The 21,937-nt window shown below is 39.5% G+C and overlaps 1 protein-coding gene across 1 annotated transcript in view; it reads right to left on the bottom strand.

Annotated features, from left to right (window-relative positions):
- Positions 1–21,937, bottom strand: part of LOC127623013 (pre-B-cell leukemia transcription factor 3-like) — a 64,058-nt gene that overhangs the window by 7,706 nt on the left and 34,415 nt on the right. Inside the window, exons 3-9 of the mRNA XM_052097233.1 lie at positions 15,171–15,412; positions 13,413–13,603; positions 9,151–9,286; positions 7,101–7,130; positions 1,550–1,715; positions 836–913; positions 623–735 (exon numbers count right to left, since the gene is read on the bottom strand). Of these exons, the coding sequence (XP_051953193.1) occupies positions 623–735; positions 836–913; positions 1,550–1,715; positions 7,101–7,130; positions 9,151–9,286; positions 13,413–13,603; positions 15,171–15,412 (956 nt within the window). The remainder of the gene's footprint in view (positions 1–622; positions 736–835; positions 914–1,549; positions 1,716–7,100; positions 7,131–9,150; positions 9,287–13,412; positions 13,604–15,170; positions 15,413–21,937) is intronic.

Genomic DNA, 21,937 nt, shown 5'->3' with positions numbered 1-21,937 from the left:
ACTAGAAGCTCAATTAGAGAACATGTACATTTACATTTTTGCATTTGGCAGATGCTTTTATCCAAAGCAACTTACAGTGCACTTATTACAGGGACAATCCCCCCGGAGCAACCTGGAGTTAAGTGCCTTCCTCAAGGACACAATGGTGGTGGCTGTGGGGATCAACCAGCAACCTTCTGATTAACAGTTCAGTGCTTTAGCCCACTACGCCACCACCACCACTCACCTGAGAACGCCGAGATCCTCCCCTTTGCTATATAACATTTCATCAATGGTCGTTTGAATCTTTCAAACTATGGTATTAGTGAAACAAAATGCGAGTTGTTCTGAGAGCTTTTATTTGATATATGACTAAGTCTAAGTGCTATGTGAAAGAATTTTATATTCATATTATTTCTACCATGTTTTCATGCCAAATTGTGTAATTTTATGAACCATAAATGCAAAAGTGATGGTGTTCTATGAAACGTTCCGAGTCTAAGCTTTCAAATGACCACATACAGTTTGCCTTTGTTATGTATCTGCGGACTTTAATGTAAATGTGTAAAGTGTAAATGTGCAATATAGCGCCCCCTTGCTACTTTTGTTCACTGATTCATGCCCTCAGCTCTTGTGTTTATACCTGTGTCTGTCCTGTACTGGGGATCTGGGCCAGCTGGTATGAGTTTCCATTCAGACTGGGCAAACTCATGAACATATCTCCAGAACATGACAAACTATATGAACCCGAGGAACCTACGAAGGGCAGAGAGATGAGAAGAAATGAGTTGAAACAGTGAGTCTGACAGCGTAGACTGAACAGTGGGGGACAGAGGGAGTGTTGGATTTGCTATACCAGTGAACATGTTGTTTAACAGATTGCTTTTGTCTTCTGTTGCATCTAATTGAAAATTTTCGTCTTTCATCTGGAACCCTACAGTGGAAAAAAATGGTAGACGTTTTAGCTGTGGAAAACAACAAAACCTAATTTACACAACTTACTCTGAGCATGCATGGATTATTGTTTTCAAATGCTTATGTTTCCCTGCTGTAAAATAAGCCAGGGGCTTTTAAACTTTTTTGATGCAGAGAAACCCCAAATATGACTAAAAAAGACATAAAGGCAGTTATGAATTTCCATGTATAAAGACTAATTTACATTATGTGATAAAAATAGCTTTTATATTGTCATTTGTACTATATTGTCTGGAAAATATTTACTGTGTATTAAGAGCATATCAGTTATTTCTACCCACAATTCTTTCTGAAAAATATTAAGATTTTATTGTTGCAGTATTTAATGGGGAAAGATAAGCTAAAGTGTAAGTGTGGCAGGGCGGACGGCGGGGCCGGGTCGTGATCCTACACACACATGACGGACATGTCCGTGAACGATCTCTCTCTCCCGCACGATCCTCTGCAGTCGACCTTTATCCCTCTCGGGAGACTTGATTAGCCTAATACGTGACCGGGTGTGTAGGATCACGACCCGGCCCTGCCCTCCGCCCTGCCACAGTAAGCATTGGACATCATAAAATGTTTGCATTGTGTTGTGTGTGTGTATGTTTACCGGAGTTGGCTGTGGTAGGCGAGTTGTTCTGGCTGTTTTGTACCACGGTGGCCACAGCATGAGTTGCCGTTACTGCTGTCTTAGCGGCGTACAGATTCGCCTCTTCCTGGAATTTACCGATATTCTTCTTGTAGCGAATACGTTTATTACCAAACCAGTTAGACACCTGAGAGAAAGAAAGATAAGCATATGCAGGTGAATCTCACAAGATAAATCTGGGTCACATTTCACATGAAAAAAAAAATCTAATTGTCATTATAGTCATTTTTTTAATTAAAATCAACATAAATAAAATCAATACAACAAATACTGCCATTATGTATACTTACAAATGTACGTAATAAATAAAATAATATATACTGTACATTGTATAAATGTATATATAGAGAGAGCGGTCAGTCGATGAAATTTTAATCGCGATTAATCGCATAACTTGCTGTAGTTAATCGCGATTAATCACATAATTTAAAAGTGCTGAATTTTGACACTATATATACTTCTTTTCTTGTCGAAATTCATTTATTTCCATTTTAGGAAAGAAAACAAAACAATATGTAGCAATATAATGCGGAGGGTGTGGCCGGGGCGTGATTCCGCACACCCGGCCCCTAATGACACTAATCAAGCCTCAGAGAGGGATAAAGGCCGATCGAGGACGGCAGTGCGAGAGAGAGAGAGATTTACGGACAGCTGTCCGACAACTGTGTGTGTTTGTCTTATTGGTTGAGTTTTATATTAAACTATTATTTATATTGTCAAGCCGGTTCTCGCCTCCTCCTTCCCATTAATCCCTTTACACTGGTGCCGAAACCCAGGAAGGCGGAGGGATGCTCCATAGTAGAGTCCTCGCCACTACCATCCACCCCAACGGAGCAGCCACGGCCATTCGCCGGAGGAGACCGGCCGCCTGAGAGCTGAGGTAGGGCCACCCACAGTGAGGGGAGGAAGGGCTCCTGGCCGACCGCTGCCAGTGGTGGGGAGACCCCTTCCATCCACCGGAATGCGGTGGGGAATTCTGTCCGCCAGGGGCCAGAGGACTGCCTCCGATCATCCCGGGGAGGCACGACTGTCGTCAAGCCGGTTTTTAGACAGGGTCACTATACTGTAAAAAGGCACTGTTCTTCAGAAGAGACATAAAACTGAGGTCCTGACACTCTGTTGTCATTAAAAATCCCAGGGCACCTCTCGTAAAGAGTAGGTGTGTAATATTGGTGTCCTGGCCATATTCCCCTCATTAGCCCTTCTTAATCATGGCCTCCTAATTATCTCCATCCCTGAATTGGCTACATCACTCTACACTCTCCTCTCCACCAATAGCTGGTGTGTGGTGAGCATACTGGCACACTATGGCTGCTGTCGCATCATCCAGGTGGATGCTGCACACTGGTGGTGGTTGAGGAGAGTCCCCTGTTCACTGTGTAAAGTGCTTTGAGTGTAGTTTCAGAAAAGCGCTATAGAAATGTAACATTCATTCAACTGTATTAATGGTTAATGCATTAATCGCAATTAAGAAAAATGAACATGTTTAACTTTTTAAATTAAAAAGGGAAAGTTCACCCAAAAATGAACATTCTGTCATTATTTACTCACCCTTGTCTTGTTCCAAGCCATTTTTTGGTGAACTATCCCATTAAACAATCCCTTAATTGGGAGGCTAAATAGTTCAAGATATACTATAGAACCTCAGCATCCAATAAAAGACAGTCAGAAGAAAGAATCCAAAATAGCATGTAACTGTCCTCAACGGTTTGTTAATGTATGCATGGTTGGAGTGTGTGTGTGTGTGTGTGTGTGTGTGTGTGTGTGTGTGTGTGTGTGTGTGTGTGTGTGTTGTTAAGAAATTGCTTGTGCTGTCTTACTCCTGCAGAAATGCTACCAGTCCCCTTGCAGTTTGTACAGAATAATTCTAGTCAGTCCATTACAGGCCAATGTAATGCATTTTATAAATGACAATATGGCTGCATTTACACTGTCAACTAATAAAACATTTTCACAGACATCTGGCACAGACCTTGCTGCATGAGTTTAAAAACCAAAAATGTATATGAGAATTTTTAGCATCTTTCAAATGTGGGTCTAAATCCAAAACGTAGCTGATATCTGGTCACCTGAACTTCATCAACTTTCTGATTCTCCTCTTAATTGGCATTTTCCAATTTTTTTAGGGGCCGTTCACTACAAGCGTATCTTTGCATTCATATGTCCTTTTTTAAATAGTTTTTTTTTATGTAAACATGCACAAGACAGCGGTCTTTGACAGTTGGGGCACGTCTCGATATTTTTTCAGTCTTGTGTACATTTACATTTACATTTATTCATTTGGCAGACGCTTTTATCCAAAGCGACTTACAAAAGAGGAAGAACATCAGCGAATCATCTTAGGGAGACAGTGGTACAAAAAGTGCCATATTACAAAGTTTCACTATCATCATAATAGTACACAAAACAGATTTAAGTGCAACAAGAAATGTAAATTATATATATATATATATATATATATTTTTATTTTTTAATTTTTTTTTATTGACCGGTTAAGTGCTTTTGGAAAAGATGTGTTTTTAGCCGTTTTTTGAAGATAGAGAGTGAGTTAGCTTCCCGGATTGAGTTGGGAAGGTCATTCCACCACCATGGTATGATGAAACTGAAAGTCCGGGAAAGTGTTTTGGTGCTTCTTTGTTTTGGTACGACAAGGCGACGTTCCTTAGCCGACCGCAGGCTTCTGGTGGAAACGTAGCTCTGCATTAATGTTTTTAGGTATGCTGGAGCAGACCCAGTGACTGTTTTATATGCCAGCATCAGGGCCTTGAATGTGTAGGTATGCCATGATTTTTAGATGCCCTGTCAAGTTATAAATGTCTCGAGGGGCCTGGGTAGCTCAGCGAGTATCGACACTGACTACCACCCCTGGTGTTGCGAGTTTGAATCCAGGGTGTGCTGATTGACTCCAGCCAGGTCTCCTTTGCAACCAAATTGGCCCGGTTGCAAGGTAGGGTAGAGTTACATGGGGTAAATTCCTCGTGGTCACGATGAATGGTTCTCGCTCTCAATGGGGCGCATGGTGAGTTGTGCGTGGATCGCGGAGAGTAGCATGAGCCTCCCATGCTGTGATTCTCCGTGGTGTCATGCACAACGAGCCAAATGATAAGACCTACTAAGTAGTGGGAATTGGGCATTCCAAATTGGGATAAAATGGGGATAAAATAATACATTTAAATAACTTGTCTCGAGACACTTTCTTTCTGTTATATTTGTTGTGCTGTGTCATGCATCCCGCTGAGCAAGAACGCTTTCGATCTGAATGCCCCCTTACACGACAAATAGGCTCAGGTAATGTTACTGCATGCATGGAAATTATTTAGCGTGAATCACAGAGGGATTACACATGTGCCAACATTGACAAAAGAGAAATTAGAAGGAGAGTAATTAATATGATCACAGCCAAAAATTAATCAAGTTAAAACAAGTTACATTAACTTGAGAAGCAAACTTAGGTCCCACTTTATATTTGTGTCTTTAACTACTATGTACTAACATTAAAATACATACGATACAGTATACTTATTGAGTAACTACAGAACATGCTGTTCTGCAAAATTCTCACAAGATTCACATTTTCTGCTACTGAGGTTGAGGTACGGGTAGGTTTAGGGTTAGTGTTTAGATTGGGGTCTAGAGTTAGGGTAGGGCTAGGTTTAGTATTAGGGGTTAAGGTTAGCAGTGTAACCACAGATGTGATTAAATGCAGGTACTTTAAATGTAAGTACTATGCAACAACACATTTGTACATAATATCTACATTGTATCGAATAGAGGTAAACCGCTATATCGATTTTACCGATTAATCGGTGCTGATAGTTGCTTTCAGGAACTATCGGTTATTGGCAAAACATCTCATTTTGTTTATTTCTCATCAATAAACCTTATCTGGTTAAATATATGCATATAAACTCCTCATCTGGTGAATATATAGTCTATAAAAATATTTTCATATAGAGCATTGTAAGTTAGCCAAGTCTTCTTTTTGCCATTTTAAAATAAAACCCTCTGGTATATTTTGGACTTGTTTAAAGTTGAAAGTCCCCCGTAATGCACCAAGTCTTCATTTTTCTAGTTATTATTGAGATTTTGGATGCAGAAATAACTGCTTTGGGGATTGTATTAATTGTACTAAATCTGAGGCCATGGTTCTCTGCAGGAAACCGATGGAGTGTGTACTCCAGGTAGGGAAGGAGGTATTGCCCCAAGTGAAGGAGTTCAAGTACCTCGGGGTCTTGTTCACAAGTGAGGGGACAATGGAGCGGGAGGTTGGCCAGAGAATCGGGGCAGCAGGTGCGGTATTGCACTCGCTCTATCGCACCATTGTCACGAAAAGAGAGCTGAGCCGGAAGGCAAAGCTCTCGATCTACCGGTCAATTTTTGTTCCTACCCTCACCTATGGTCACGAAGGCTGGGTCATGACCGAAAGAACTAGGTCGCGAGTACAAGTGGCCGAAATGGGCTTCCTCAGAAGGGTGGCGGGCTTCTCCCTTAGAGATAGGGTGAGGAGCTCAGTCATCCGTGAGGAGCTCGGAGTAGAGCCGCTGCTCCATTGCGTCGAAAGGAGTCAGTTGAGGTGGTTTGGGCATCTGGTAAGGATGCCCCCAGGGTGCCTCCCTAGGGAGGTGTTTCAGGCATGTCCAGCTGGGAGGAGGCCTCGGGGAAGACCCAGGATTAGGTGGAGAGATTACATCTCCACACTGGCCTGGGAACGCCTCGGGGTCCCCCAGTCAGAGCTGGTTAATGTGGCTCAGGAAATGGAAGTTTGGGGCCCCCTGCTGGAGCTGCTGCCCCCGCGACCCAACTTCGGATAAGCGGTTGAAGATGGATGGATGGATGGATGGGATTTTATTAAGTTTGGACTCTTGTAGCATCTGTACCCTTCATAGTAAGGAAAGACTAAGAATTGTTTTTATCATTCTATATATCGATTTAAAAAAACGATCAGCCGATTAATCGGTTATCGGCCTTTTCCACAACTTAGTTATCGTATCGGCAAAATCCACTATCGGTCGACCTCTAGTATCAAACACTTAAGTACATAGCAGTTAAAGACACCTAATATTAAGTAGGTCCCAATATTATAATATAATAAGGCTATTAGAGAATATTTCATGAATTAACTTAATTTTTTTTTACCTCATTGGCAAATTGTGTTATTACATTTTGTTACAACAAAGACGCTTACAAAGACTGCCTGTTTATTTAGCTATGAGCAAGAGGGATGAAAATGTGCCCTTCAACTTAAGCTTGCATTGCACGCCAATATCCGTGCAAACCCACATAACAGCGCTTGTGTGATCCACTGATAGGGGCACTCGGTTATGTCTAAAGAGAATGTAAACAGGTGGGACAGAAATTGAATATGTGCCAATATTATATCTGTGCATAAGGCCTTGCAGTGTAAATGCAGCTCGCTTGTTAAAAAAACGGTTTTGAGACACTGAGACATGGCTGCCACTGCAACCAACATCGACAGACAACACAGTGGACAGACGAATGTTTAGTGACATACCTGTGACACAGTGATGGTGCTTCCCTTCCCCTGAGGGCACAAAAAGAAGGGGCTTTTTTTTACAGTAACGACTTCCTGTACACCCCCACACACTCCCATTACACAAACAACCCCAATTCCATTAAACAGACTGAGGAGGGGATTCACTAAGAATGAATTGTGCCCGGTAAATGCGCTATTTATTAGCAAGTGCTCTCTGTGCTGGTTTAGTGCTGATTGCGCCTGTCAATAGAGTGCATCAAATTCTCCATTGTAAAATATATTTTTAGTGATGACGGCTAGTCCTTTGAACACAGACCTACCATAAGCTTGTTGAGCGATTCAGGATACGTATGTGGCAAGCAGGGCTATAGTGAGCTAGCAAAGGCTAGCAAAAGGCTAGCTAGGTAACATTATAATTGTGTTGTTGTTAGCTAGCTATTAGTCTCACTTACCTGCAGTTTCTTTTGTTTTTATGTTTGGGTCGGGTTTATCTAAACCTTCTTAAATGTTAATAATCTCACAGCGGTATCGTTCCGTGACGAGCTATACCGAAAACGCCAAAGAAATTAGCGGAAATGTGGCTAATTAGCGGACTTGATAGGTCTATGTTTTTCCAAAAGTAACAAGGACAGATTTTTTCTCTAATCAAACTGGAATACACAATTCCAAACATGGATATCTAGTTAATTTGGTACTAAGTATCTCAATAGTGTGCAGGCTGAGACTAGCTAACAACCTAGCTAACGTTAGCTAATATGATATGTTGTAGCATTGGTGCATAAAAGACAAAAAAATATATATATTTTTAACATTCATTCCAGCACGAATACACAGTCGTGTACCTTGTTTTTTTTTTTTTTAGATATCTGATAATCGTTTACTAAACAATTGTTTCATAATGCTGGTTGGTTGAAGACTTGACCGGTCACTTTTGTGCTTTTTATCACTTCACAAGTATTTTAAGCCAAATTCTCTGCACCTTCACAGTGTCACAGACCGCATAGGCTAACAAATTTGTTAATTTACACTGGCGGCAAAAAGTTTGGAATAATGTACAGATTTTGCTGTTTCAGAAGATAATTGATTCATTTATTCACTAAAGTGGCATTCAACTGATCACATAGTACAGTCAGGACATTACTGATGTAAAAAACAGCACCATTAATATTTGAAAAAAGTCATTTTGATCAAATCTAGACAGCAGCATCACTCCAACACCTTATCACTGAGTAATCATGATAAATTGCTAATTTGGTGCTAGAAAATCACTTGCCATTATATCAAACACAGTTGAAAGCTATTTGGTTCATTAAATGAAGCTTAACGTTGTCTTTGTGTTTGTTTTTGAGTTGCCACAGTATGCAATAGACTGGCATGTCTTAAGGTCAATATTAGGTCAAAAATGTTAGGTCATTCATTGTTTTGAGGCATGACGGCTATACAATGCTTGAAATGGACAAAAAACTGAAGATTTCATACAAAGATAAACACTACAGTCTTCAAAGACAAAGGACAACTGTCTCTAACAAGGACAGAAAGAGATGTGGAACTAAACAAGAGGATAAGTACATCAGAGTCTCTAGTTTGAGAAATAGACGCCTCACATGTCCTCCGCTGACAGCTTCATTGAATTCTACCCGCTAAACACCAGTTTCATGTACAACAGTAAAGAGAAGACTCAGGTGTGCAGGACTTATGGGAAGAATTGCAAAGAAAAAGCCACTTTTTTTTAAGGATTTTTTGATGAGAACACTTTGAAGTAGATTAAGAAGTTCTGAAAATTGTTTTCAATTTGTAATAGTAATTTTTTCACATTATTAATGTCATAATGACACTTTGGTGAATAAAAGTACCAATTTCTTTCCATGAGAGCAAAATCTGTACATTATTCCAAACTTTTGGCCGGCAGTGTATATTACTCTGATTCAGAATAAAAAATCCCCCTTGAGTCACAGCTGTGTTTTGAACCCAGTTGGTTGGACAAACCTTTGAGAACTGGCTTGAATACTGATTAAACAGTTTTTTAACTGTGTTAAATTGTTTATGGCAGAACGATAGACAGACTCACCTGTGATATGGTAATGGCACACTTCTTGGCCAGCTCCTCTTTGGCCTCCTCGCTGGGATACGGGTTACTGAGGTGAGAGTAGAAGTACTCGTTTAAAATCTCTGTCGCCTGCTTGCTAAAGTTACGCCGTTTCCTCCTGAGGATGAATAAAAAGAGGAATCTTTAGTATCATGACCACTTCAATATCATTATTGACTGATAAAACACTCCATAACTTAATTTGTTTTTAGTGTATTGCTATTTAGTTGCTAAAGTGTTCTGTGCGGACATTGCATATGACATTAAACGTTAATGTGAGGCAATGTTATCATTTGCAAAAAGTTCCATTAAATTTTTGTGGTTATTTTGGACATTTACAATGATAATACAATGATATTCTTAGAAGTACCATGTAAATACCATAGTATTTGAATCCATTAATCTTTCAGTACTATTATATATATATATATCAAATTACCATGGTATTACCATCTGATACCATCAGTGTACAATGGAACCACCACAGAACCTGTTTGTAAAGGTAGCATTGGCACCCAAGCGGAAAATAAGATGTTTGTCATGTCGTAGTACAAAACGCAGTCAAAATAATCGCTATATGACTTTTTGACCAAATCGCAGAGCAATATGAAGTTTATGCGATATGAAATCATTTTTGGCACTAAAATTGTATTATATTCTTTAAATATATATAAACTACAAACCCGATTCCAAAAAAGTTGGGACACTGTACAAATTGTGAGTAAAAAAGAAATTGAATAATTTACAAATCTCATAAACTTATATTTTATTCACAATAAAATATAGATAACATATCAAATGTTGAAAGTGAGACATTTTGAAATGTCATGCCAAATATTGGCTCATTTTGGATTTCATGAGAGCTACACATTCCAAAAAAGTTGGGACAGGTAGCAAGCAATAAGAGGCCGGAAAAGTTAAATGTACATATAAGGAACAGCTGGAGGACCAATTTGCAACTTATTTGGTCAATTGGCAACATGATTGGATATAAAAAGAGCCTCTCAGAGTGGCAGTGTCTCTCAGAAGTCAAGATGGGAAGAGGATCTCCAATTCTCCCAATGCTGTGGCGAAAAATAGTGGAGCAATATCAGAAAGGAGTTTCTCAGAGAAAAATTGCATAGAGTTTGAAGTTATCATCATCTACAGTGCATAATATCATCCAAAGATTCAGAGAATCTGGAACAATCTCTGTGCGTAAGGGTCAAGGCCGGAAAACCATACTGGATGCCCATGATCTTCGGGCCCTTAGACGGCACTGCATCACATACAGGAATGCTACTGTAATGGAAATTACAACATGGGCTCAGGAATACTTCCAGAAAACATTGTCGGTGAACACAATCCACCGTGCCATTCGCCGTTGCCGGCTAAAACTCTATAAGTCAAAAAAGAAGCCATAACTAAACAGGATCCAGAAGCGCAGGCGTTTTCTCTGGGCCAAGGCTAATTTAAAATGGACTGTGGCAAAGTGGAAAACTGTTCTGTGGTCTGACGAATCAAAATTTGAAGTTCTTTTTGGAAAACTGGGGCGCCATGTCATCCGGACTAAAGAGGACAAGGACAACCCAAGTTGTTATCAGACCTCAGTTCAGAAGCCTGCATCTCTGATGGTATGGGGTTGCATGAGTGCGTGTGGCATGGGCAGCTTACACATCTGGAAAGGCACCATCAATGCTGAAAGGTATATCCAAGTTCTAGAACAACATATGCTCCCATCCAGACGTCGTCTCTTTCAGGGAAGACCTTGCATTTTCCAACATGACAATGCCAGACCATATACTGCATCAATTACAATATCATGGCTGCGTAGAAGAAGGATCCGGGTACTGAAATGGCCAGCCTGCTGTCCAGATCTTTCACCCATAGAAAACATTTGGTGCATCATAAAGAGGAAGATGCGACAAAGAAGACCTAAGACAGTTGAGCAACTTGAAGCCTGTATTAGACAAGAATGGGACAACATTCCTATTCCTAAACTTGAGCAACTTGTCTCCTCAGTCCCCAGAGGTTTGCAGACTGTTATAAAAAGAAGAGGGGATGCCACACAGTGGTAAACATGGCCTTGTCCCAACTTTTTTGAGATGTGTTGATGCCATGAAATTTAAAATCAACTTATTTTTCCCTTAAAATGACACATTTTCTCAGTTTAAACATTTGATATGTCATCTATGTTGTATTGTGAATAAAATATTGAAATTTGAAACTTCCACATCATTGCATTCTGTTTAATTACAGTGTCCCAACTTTTTTGGAATCGGGTTTGTATATATTCTTTAAGACAAAAAAAAGCTTAACAGATATTGCATGCATACATCACATTTATACAAAGAGTAAAATAAATAAATGAATAAATTAACAATGTACAATAGCTAAATAAAATAAGACATAAACAAAAAAAGTAAATACAAAAATACAAATTAATACAAAAAAAGTATTAACATTTTTAAGAGATAGATAAGATCTCATCATAAGTAAGAAAAGCTGTAAATTGCTTATTGCTAATGCATCTCATAATATTTATTATGTACTTGAATTCTAATACCAACTCTGCAAATCTGTGTTTAAGCAATTTCTGTTTGTGTATATAAAATAAGAAAATGCACAGTGTTTTCCAGAGATCTATTATTGTTTTCAAAATAACAATGTGTTTGACACAAAAAGCATTATTAAACTTTAATTTTGAGAACCAAAGGAGACTTAAATCATGTCAAAAAGCAGATATAATCTCACAAAAGAAAAACATTTGAGCAAGACTTTCACTTTTGTTTTCACAAAAGGTGCACGAGTTATTCACGTCAGAGTATTTTGACAACAGTAGGTTACAAGGACAAATCTTGTGCAAGATTTTCAAATGCACTTCTTTGACCTTATTAGACATACAATATTTATAAGGTAACAACCATGCTTTTAATCCAATGTATGTTGTTAATGAAAGAGTACTAGTAGAATTTTCCTCTTGGGGAAATAGAAACTCGAGAGTGTAATACCTCATGAATTAATTTATTATTACATGTTTTATTCAGTAAAGTAACTCCTTCTAAAGAGAGTTGGGTGAGCTGGTTTTTATACCTTAAACCTGTTTTCATCAAATGCTTTAAACCCAACGGAATAGCCTCAATAACATAAAAACACTAAGGCCAGTGAAGCTCGCATTATCCATAATGACAACTGATACAATTTCTACAACAAGTAATAACAAAAAAAGGACTTGACGAATTTCACGAAGGATGGAAATCCTTTGAGATGTATGCATATTCAATATTATAGAACTATTGATGTCTCTATATAACATTTTTACAACATCAATAAAATGACTTCCAAATCCAAAGGCTTCTAGAGAATTGAAAAGAAATTGATGTTCTACCGTGTTGAAGGCTTTATAAAAAGAAATAAATTGACTACATCAGAATTAATTTCCTCCATATAGTCTATAAGATCAAGAACCAGTTGAATAAGACAGCTTATGTGTCATCCTTTCATAAAGCCTGTTTGTGTTTCATCTATGACTTGATGTAAATATTGTTTTAATCTCTTGGAATACACTGTAGCAAAAATCTTGTAATCTACATTCAGAAGAGTGATAGGACGGCAGGACATATTTTTGTCTGGTTTAGAATGAGAGAAATCAATCCTTACCATGAAACGAATTGATTGATTGATTGATTGATTGATTTCTCTCATTACTAAACCAGACAACAATATTTCCCTGATTGATAACTGCCGTCCTATCACTCTTCTGAATTTAACTCTGACCGTAGCAGCCACAATCTCACAGTTTATGATGTCATCACTTTGAGGCGACCAATCAGCTTCTGCCTAATTAGCATTTCATAATTTGAATAATTTGCTGCTAAGCAGGTTTATGCCTAATTTACTCTGCGCACTTGCAAGCCAACCAGCACTAATTAGTAAATGTACTGTGCCAACTCAACTTATCTCTATTCTAGTTGCATTAAAACAGGAGAAGAGGCAACATTTAACCCTTGTGCGATCTTCGGGACATTTTTTGTCTTTTTCATTTTTTTTTTTTTTCGCTAATTTTGGCTGTGTTAATGCCAACGTAATGCCATACATTTTGCCAAAGGTGTGTATTTTTGGGGTAATTTTGATATTTCAACCTCAGTTCCTTTAATACATGTATATAATACATGTATATTAATACATTGTGTAGTTACAATCAGGAACTTCAGGACAAAAATAGCATCTCCTGCCATAACCAACACAAACACAGATGGTCTGACCTGGCATCAAGGAAGCGAGACCTGAGGATCATGACGGCTTCACAGGTGCTCTGCTTGAGCTGCATCTGGATGGAGCTGAACTTGCGATGGATGATGTTCACCATGTGCTCGATCTCTTTGGGTGAGATGGGTCGTGTGCGAGACTGCTCCCTCAACAGGTTCATCACATGGGTGGTAAACTCGTTGCATGCCTGTCAACCAATCAAATGACTCATAACTGATTATGCATATGTGACGGGTGTTACATATAATCTGAAAATATAATGTATTTCACTAATATTCTTCTTTATTGTTACAGGAATGTTACAGGTTCGATACAAATAAAAGCTTATTTAGCATCATTTGTGGCATAATGTTGATTACCGCAAAACATTATTTTGACTCGTCCCTTGTTTATTTAACAAAAAGCAAACATCGCAGTTACAGTGAGGCACTTAACATGGAAGTTAACCCTTGTGTGACCTTCGGGACATTTTTTTCTTTTTCATTTTTAGTTTTTTTGACTATTTTGACTGTTAATGCCAATAACATACATTTAGCCAAAGGTGTGTATTTTTGGAGGAATTTTGATATTTCTACCTCAGTTCCTATAATACATCTACACTAAACTGTGTGCACAAAATAGTCACACTCAGGACCTTCATGACAAAAATGTCCCCATTGAAACCCATTAAAACGGCAATATTTGATCCCAGTGCCATTAAAGCATAAAATCATGAATTCTATGATATTAGGCTTTCATTCTGGAGCCCTGTCTTCAAAATTTCATATTTTTATATTTTTCACCAGATGGGGCCATTTTTCTCATATTTTATCCTATGGAGCAAATACATGCTTTTTCCCTATTATCTGTTTGCTGTATTATAGAGCACTGCAGGCCAATTGAATAAATGATGCAGCTAAAATTGTGTGTGTGTGTGTGTGTGTGTGTGTCTTTCTTCCAGTCATTGTGAGCAGCTTGGATCTGCTCACATTTCTGTCCTTTTTATTGTAGTTTGCTGATGCACATTTTTTGTCCTCTAAGGTCCTGAGTGAGTGGTTTTTTTTTTTAGCTGACATTGCACAAAATAAAATAATGCATCAAAATCAATGTTGTTGCTAATCATTGATATATCCCAGACTGTGATAATCACAAAAAAAAAAAAAAAAAAAAAAAAAGAAGCCCCATAGCATTTAATGTTTTTTTTCATCATAAAAAACAACAGTTGTATTGTATAAAAAAAATGGCATTTAAAGAGTTAAAATCCTGAAAATAAATGAATATTCGGTAGTTATGATCAGGTTAAAAAAATGTACTTGAAAGTAAAAAATAATGTGAATATATAATATTATTATGCCAGTTTTTTGATGCGCAAATTTTTGTCCTCTAAGGACCTCTGAGAAACTTTTTTAAATTGAAGCACAAGGGTTAATTGGGCAAATAGGTAAATGTTAAAATACTCACTGTTTCAAACGTATAGCCACAAGACATAAACATTATATGTGTTAACATGATTGATACATGTTAGTGTTATCAAATCGCATTATTACCTTCTGTGTAAAGTTGTATCCCATAATACAACTTCAATGCCACCACAGAACGCCAGTAAACCCTTTAAGAGATTTTATCATACTAAAGTAATGTATAATGGAGATTTTATAACACTAAAATCATGTTACCATTTATAATGTTTTACGTCTTGTGACTATACTTTTGAAACAGTGTGTATTTTAGTATTTATGGACTGGTCCCATTCACTTCCATTATAGGTTACACACCTGCTCGTATTTCTCCAGTTCTGTGTGATAGATCTGTCTGATCTGGGTGAGTTTGGCTCTGTAGTCCGAGTGCTCGATGGAGTTATCAGCTCCGACACCCACTGCTGCTGTTGCCGCGGCAACTGCTGCTGCCCCGCCCCCTTTCTCTGGTCCAGACACGCCCTCTGCCAGCAACATGTTATCCAGCCGCATGAGTTGGGGGTCAGAGGGGTCATCATCCTGGCTGCCACGGATACTGAGACCTGTTGGAGGACATGGGAAAAATAAATATATGCATTCTTAATATAGGTCTTCTACATGTACTACCTATATAATAACCCTTTATTTGGGTGCATCTTTCAATACAGACCCCACAAAATCAAAATCCTTGCTTTGAAGCTTTTTTGAGTTTTATCTGTTAGCTTTGAGCTCATTTATATGCTAGTGCTTTCTACAAGCTGACATAATGAACTTTTAGCAGATATACACTTTTAAAATTTATAGTTTTTATCTCTCTGGACCAAAAATATTGATGACTTTTTTAAGGGTTGGGAACAGAGAACAAGGTTTCACTTTTTTTTTTTTTTTTTTTTTTTAATAACAGAATCAAATAATTTTCATGAGTTTTGGTTCCATTTCTTTTCTGATTAAAACTTTTTTTTTATTATTATTGATTCTTAATATATTATGAACAGAATCAAGCTATTATCCCCATTTTCTTTTCATTTTTTCTCCCCTTTTTCCCCCAATTTTGTATCCTCAATTCCCAATGCATTTTAAGTCTGCATGGTGGCGTAGTGACTTCCCCAATCCAGGTGGCGGAGGACGAATCTCAGTTGCCTTCGTGTCTGAGACCATCACATGGCTTGCTGAGTGCGTTACCGCGGAGACATAGCACAAATCCACACACAACTCCCCACGCACCCCACCGAGAGAGAACCACGTTATACAGCGCATCCGGAACGTATTCACAGCGCTTCACTTTTTCCACATTTTGTTATGTTAGAGCCTTATTCCAAAATGTATTATATTCATTATTTTCCTCAAAATTCTACAAACAATACCCCATAATGACAACTTGAAAGACGTTTGTTTGAAATCTTTGCAAATTTATAAAAAATTAAAAATAAAAAAATCACATGTACATTAGTATTCACAGCCTTTGCCGTGATATTCAAAATTGAGCTCAGGTGCATCCTGTTTCCACTGATCATCCTTGGTGTTTCTAAAACTTGATTGGAGTCCACCTGTGGTAAATTCAGTTGATTGGACATGATTTGGAAAGGCACACACCTGTCTATATAAGGTCCCACAGTTAACAGTGCATGACAGAGCAGAAACCAAGCCATGAAGTCCAAGGAATTGACTGCAGACATCCGAAACAGGATTGTATCGAGGCACAGATCTGGGGAAGGGTACAGAAACATTTCTGCAGCATTGAAGGTCCCAATGAGCACAGTGTCCTCCATCATCCGTAAATGGATGTTTGGAACCACCAGGACTCTTCCGAGAGCTGGCTGCCCGGCCAAACTGAGCGATCTGGGGAGAAGGACCTTAGTCAATGAGGTGACCAAGAACCCGATGGTCACTCTGATAGAGCTCCAGCATTTCTCTGTGGAGAGAGGAGAACCTTCCAGAAGAACAACCATCTCTGCAGCACCCCAACAATCAGGCCTGTATGGTAGAGTGGCCAGACGGAAGCCACTCCTCAGTAAACTCCACTTCCTCAAATCAAACTAAATAAGCAACTAGACAGGACCATCAAGACGAACTGCAGCCCACTCCCGTCCTCAGCCATTAATGCACAGTGCAGGATTAATCTGTTATAACACGCTGTTTATCAGAGATGGCATCAGCCAGCGAGGTGTGTTTGTGTCACCGTCACCTACGAGAGAATGATTGACAGTGACAGGTCTCTGCACTGAGGAGGTATAAAAACTCTAATATGAGGCATTCGAGTCAAACTCAACCACCCAATATTCCACACCAAAACTCACATATTGATGTTGATTTTGGGATCTTAAAAAAATTCCATTAGAAACAGAATTTTATAAACAAGATTATGAACTACATTTTTACATATTCTAGATGTCAGAGCATTGCTTAAGTATTTGTGTGGTTGCTAAGTTGTTGTTTATTGGCCCAAGTCTCTGTTATATTCCAGTCTAGTATCTGTTTGTAATTACAACACACTCTCATGACCAAACACTTTTTGCCTACCCCAATAAAATGTCGCTTTTGTTCAAAATGTCACTATGATGCTGTATTCATCTAATTTCGGAGCATTCCATTGCTACATTTTAATATTAAAATACCATATTTACTCATTGTTTTAGTTATGCATTGCTTATTTGCTCACTGTTTTGTTTGCTGTGGAATACAAAGGAGGTGCAGCTCAAAACAAATGAGAAAAACGGCATAAGTGATCATAAAAATAATCCACTGAGATGCAAAAATCTTTGTGGAGAGAAAGCTTCAGTTTCACTCTGGAGCTAGCGTATGGTATCAGAAGACTTTAAATGCAGCATTTGGATATTGTCGTTTGGAATATTTATATGTAGCTTTTTATATAGTTGTTACATTTACCTGCCTGTTACATTATATTGTTTATAAGTGGTTGTGTGTCAGGGATTTAGCAGGAATGATGCTCCAAATGCAGGAATGAGTGAAAAATAATAATACGTTTTTATTAACAGAAAACAAACAAGCAAAACAAAACTCTCACAGAGAGGAAACAAACAAAACAAATCAGAAAAAGATATTAACAGGAACCGACCGGAACAGGAAGACGACAGGAACAAACAAACCAACTCTGACAAACGATCTGACAAATGCCACAATATATAGAGGCAAGGCACATGAGGAACAGGTGAAGGAAATTAACATAACGAGGACTAGACAAGATGGTGAGGCCAGAGGGAATAATGAGGCAGTGTCAGGAGAAAGCATGGCTAACAAACAAAGACACAGCCAATTGCTTAAACAGACAAAAAAGAGACAGGGACCACAGAGCAAACAGAACTGGATCACGACAGCTGGAGGAGAGCCTGAAAAGCAGGATGGACCAGGAGGCCATGACAGACCAGGGAATTGAGGCAGAGCCAGAGGGTAATGTGATGAACTAGGCAGATAATGAAGACCAAAAGGATGACGGGACTGGCTTGTTGACCGCAGGAGAGGTGGAGAGTGAGTTGATAGTGGTAGAGGTAGGGACTGGGTCACTGGGAACCGAAAAGGGCAAGGCTTGGTGGCCACAGGGAATAGAGTAGATTGATTAAGGACAGCAGAGGGCTGGACAGATTGATTGGCAGCCAGAGGGGATTTGACAGACTGGACATTGGTGACCGCGATGAGCTGAGCAAACTGAACATTGACGGCCGCTGGACAGAGGTCAGTAAGGTCCATGGCGGCCGCTGGGCAGAGGTCAGAGGTGGCCGCTTAGCAGATGGGGTCATCCGTGGCGGCCGCTGGGCAGATGATAAGCTGGGTGCTGGATATGGTCCGATTGGACATGAGCAGACGATGGAATCTTACAGAGTCCAAATGGACATTGGCTAGGGACTGGATAGTTTGGGTGGCAGCTGCAAGGAACTGGACTGACTGGGAGGTGGCCACTGTATAGGGATCATTCTGGGTGGCGGCTGCTGGACAGGAGTCAGTCTGGGTTTGGCCGCTGGACAGGAGTCAGTCTGGGTGGTGGCCACTGGAGAGGAGTCAGTCTGGGTGGCAACCACAGGGAACAGAACAGACTGGGCGGTGAACACAAGGAACAGGACAGTGGCTGCTGATGAGGGGTCAGTCTAGATGGTGGCTGCTGGAAACTGGACAGACTGATTGGCGACTGCTGGATAGTGGACAGGCAGAGTTGTGGCCACTGGGAAATGGTCTGGGTGAGTGGTAGCCTCTGGGTACTGGTCAGGCTGAGTGGCAACTGCTGGGGACATGTCAGACTGAGCGCCGGCCACTGAAAATGGGTCAGACAGAGTGGCAGCTGCTGGTGAGGGGTCAGAAAGGATGGCGGTCACTGGAAGGTAGACTGACTGAGCAGTGGCCTCAGAGAACTAGGTGGTTGCTGGTGAGGGGTCAGTCTGGATGGAGGCCGCTGAAGACTGGACAGACTTGGTGACCCCAGGGGACTGGAAAGACTGGCCTATGGAGGGCTGGACACGGTCAGACTGAGCAGACTGAGCAGTGGCCGCTGGAGTCTGGACAGACTGGGCGGCGGACTCTGGTGACTGAACAGACTGAGTGGCGTCTGCTGGCGAGGTGTCAGAGTGGGCGACAGCCATAGGCGACTGGACAAGCTCGTCAACGGCCACAGGGAACTGGATAGGCTCATCGACGGACACAGGGAACTGGACAGGTTGAGTGGTGACCGCAGAGGGCTGGTTGCAGTGAGACTGCATAGTGGACATACTGGGCAGCAGCCTCTGGCAACTGAACAGACTGAGTGGCAGCTGCTAGGGAGGAGTCAGAGAGGCTTGTCGACATCGTTGGGAATACCCCACAAGACCTGCCGTTTTTTAGATGCTCTGACTTAGTCGCCTAGCCATCACAATTTGGCCCTGGTCAAAGTCCCTCAATCCTTACGCTTGCCTATTTTTCCTGCTTCCAACACATGCAATTTAAGAACTGAATGTTCATATATATATATACACACACACTACTGGTCAGAACTTTACTATTATTCTAAAATGTGAAGAATTTTTTTTTTTATAATAATGAATGAGTGTTTCAAAATTTTTGACCGGTAGTGTGTGTGTGTATATATATATATATATATATAAAATGTATACGTTTCTGTACACATGATTGTATTTGTTATGTATCTACACTTCTGTATATCTTGCTCTCGTTCAGTCACTGTTCATTAATTGGACATCTGCTAAAACTGAGAGCTGCTGCCTAAGAGATGCATGTCATGTAATGCGCTCTTTGCTGAATTAGCATTACTTTGCCTGAGGTCTGAATAAGAATACGGCTACCTTTGCCGTTTTGAAATGGAATGGAAAAAGATGAAACTGAAATGCAATTAAAATTGCAGAGCAAATGTTCATAAGCTACGGAGAAAAAGTGGATTCCTGCGGGAAGATTTCTAGCTTTCTCTTTTTCTTGTATTTTATCCTTCCATTCTGTGTTTGTTTGCCTTTGTTTGCTTTTCTTCAAATGTCATCTTGCATTGACCTCATGAATTGTGTGTGTGTGGGTGGGGGGGGCTGTGTGTGTGTGTGTGTGTGTGTGTGTGTGTGTGTGTGTGTGTGTGTGTGTGTGTGTGTGTGTGTGTGTGTGTGTGTGTATTTATTCCAGTCATTGTGAGCAGCTTGGATCTGCTCACATTTTTGTCCTCAGGTTTTTGGAAAATGCCCTTTAGCCCACTATATTTTCAACTAAAAATATCTGGGAAATGTTTACAGAGATCAGACCAATAAGGATTTTTGATATTGCTTTTTACTACAACTCATGCACATTTAAAGGAATAGTTCACCCCAAAATGCAAATTCTTTCATCGTTTACTCGCCCTCTATATTATATTGTGAAAAAGTTTACAAGTAAATCAGTAAAGTCTCCATATACATAAGTTAGGCATATGCTACTTCTGTATTTGTGTTACTTATAACAAAATAAGGCCTGAAAACATTCACATTGAAAATGTGTGCCCCTAGAGGTAATGGGGTAGAAATATTTATATGAAAAAAGTCATGCACATAGCATCTACAGTAAATGGACAAGTCATATATCAAATGAAAGCTCTTATTCTCAGGAATGTGACTGTATAGTTTATTTTGTTGCCCTAATATCACAGTTCAAAAGATTTTCTAAAGAATCACAAAGTGAAATATGATTTCTGTAAGTCATCAAAAACAAATGTCTCTTTTATGTGCCGATCATTGCTGTTGTTAGCCCCAAATGTATATCTGCTCTTACCTTAGGGAGTTATTTTTTTACTTGTCTGTGATCTTGCTTGGCTGAATAATCCACTTTTGTATCTTAGATGTCTAGAACAAAATATGCAATTCAGAAGGACAAGCAGGCAAACAAAATCTACAGAGAAATCTGTTTTTCACTACTTTCTAATGACACCTAGATTGAGCTTCTAGTCCACTCAGAGGCTGAGATATTCAATGAAACAACAAGGGTGGTGCTTGAACTGAAAATTACACCCAATTTTCTATGGAGGAACACATCTGAGAGGGATGAAATGTGTTAGAGTTGGTTTTATGTTTTATGCAGTTCATTGTTAAGTTATTCACTCAATTAAGCCAATTTTTACTCACATTTGTCACTTGGCGAGTGTTCATTTTAAACCTGGTTTCCGGCTCTGAATTCTGATTGGATGCAGTTGTAAAATAACTGATGTACACACACTTGTGTGTTGGATGCCTCTATAGTCATATCACTTTAAAATACTCAAATATTCTACAATATTATGAATATATATATATATATATATATATATATATATATATATATATTCCAAGCTAGTTTGCATCATAATTTTTCTTGGGTTTCAGTCTCCATTTCTATGAAGTGTTGTCCTGTGCTTTAGACAGACTGCACTAATGCTGTAGATTCTGTCTGGAGCTGTTTCAAAAACACTGAGAAACATACATCAACTGATGCTGCTTCAAGCCAAAGGGAGTGCATCAATTACAAATGGCCATTTGTCTTTCTACAGTCATTTGAAGAGACCACACAGACACATACAACAGCTTTCAAAGCATTAGGAGAGCCTTTTGAATTTCATTTATAAACTCCTCACCGAAATATCGTAAAGCACTGGAGTAAGA

The sequence above is a fragment of the Xyrauchen texanus genome, chromosome 3, assembly GCF_025860055.1.
Source record: "Xyrauchen texanus isolate HMW12.3.18 chromosome 3, RBS_HiC_50CHRs, whole genome shotgun sequence".
Lineage (NCBI taxonomy): Eukaryota > Metazoa > Chordata > Actinopteri > Cypriniformes > Catostomidae > Xyrauchen > Xyrauchen texanus.
Note: the sequence above shows the minus strand (reverse complement) of the source record. Positions and strands in the feature narration are given on the sequence as shown.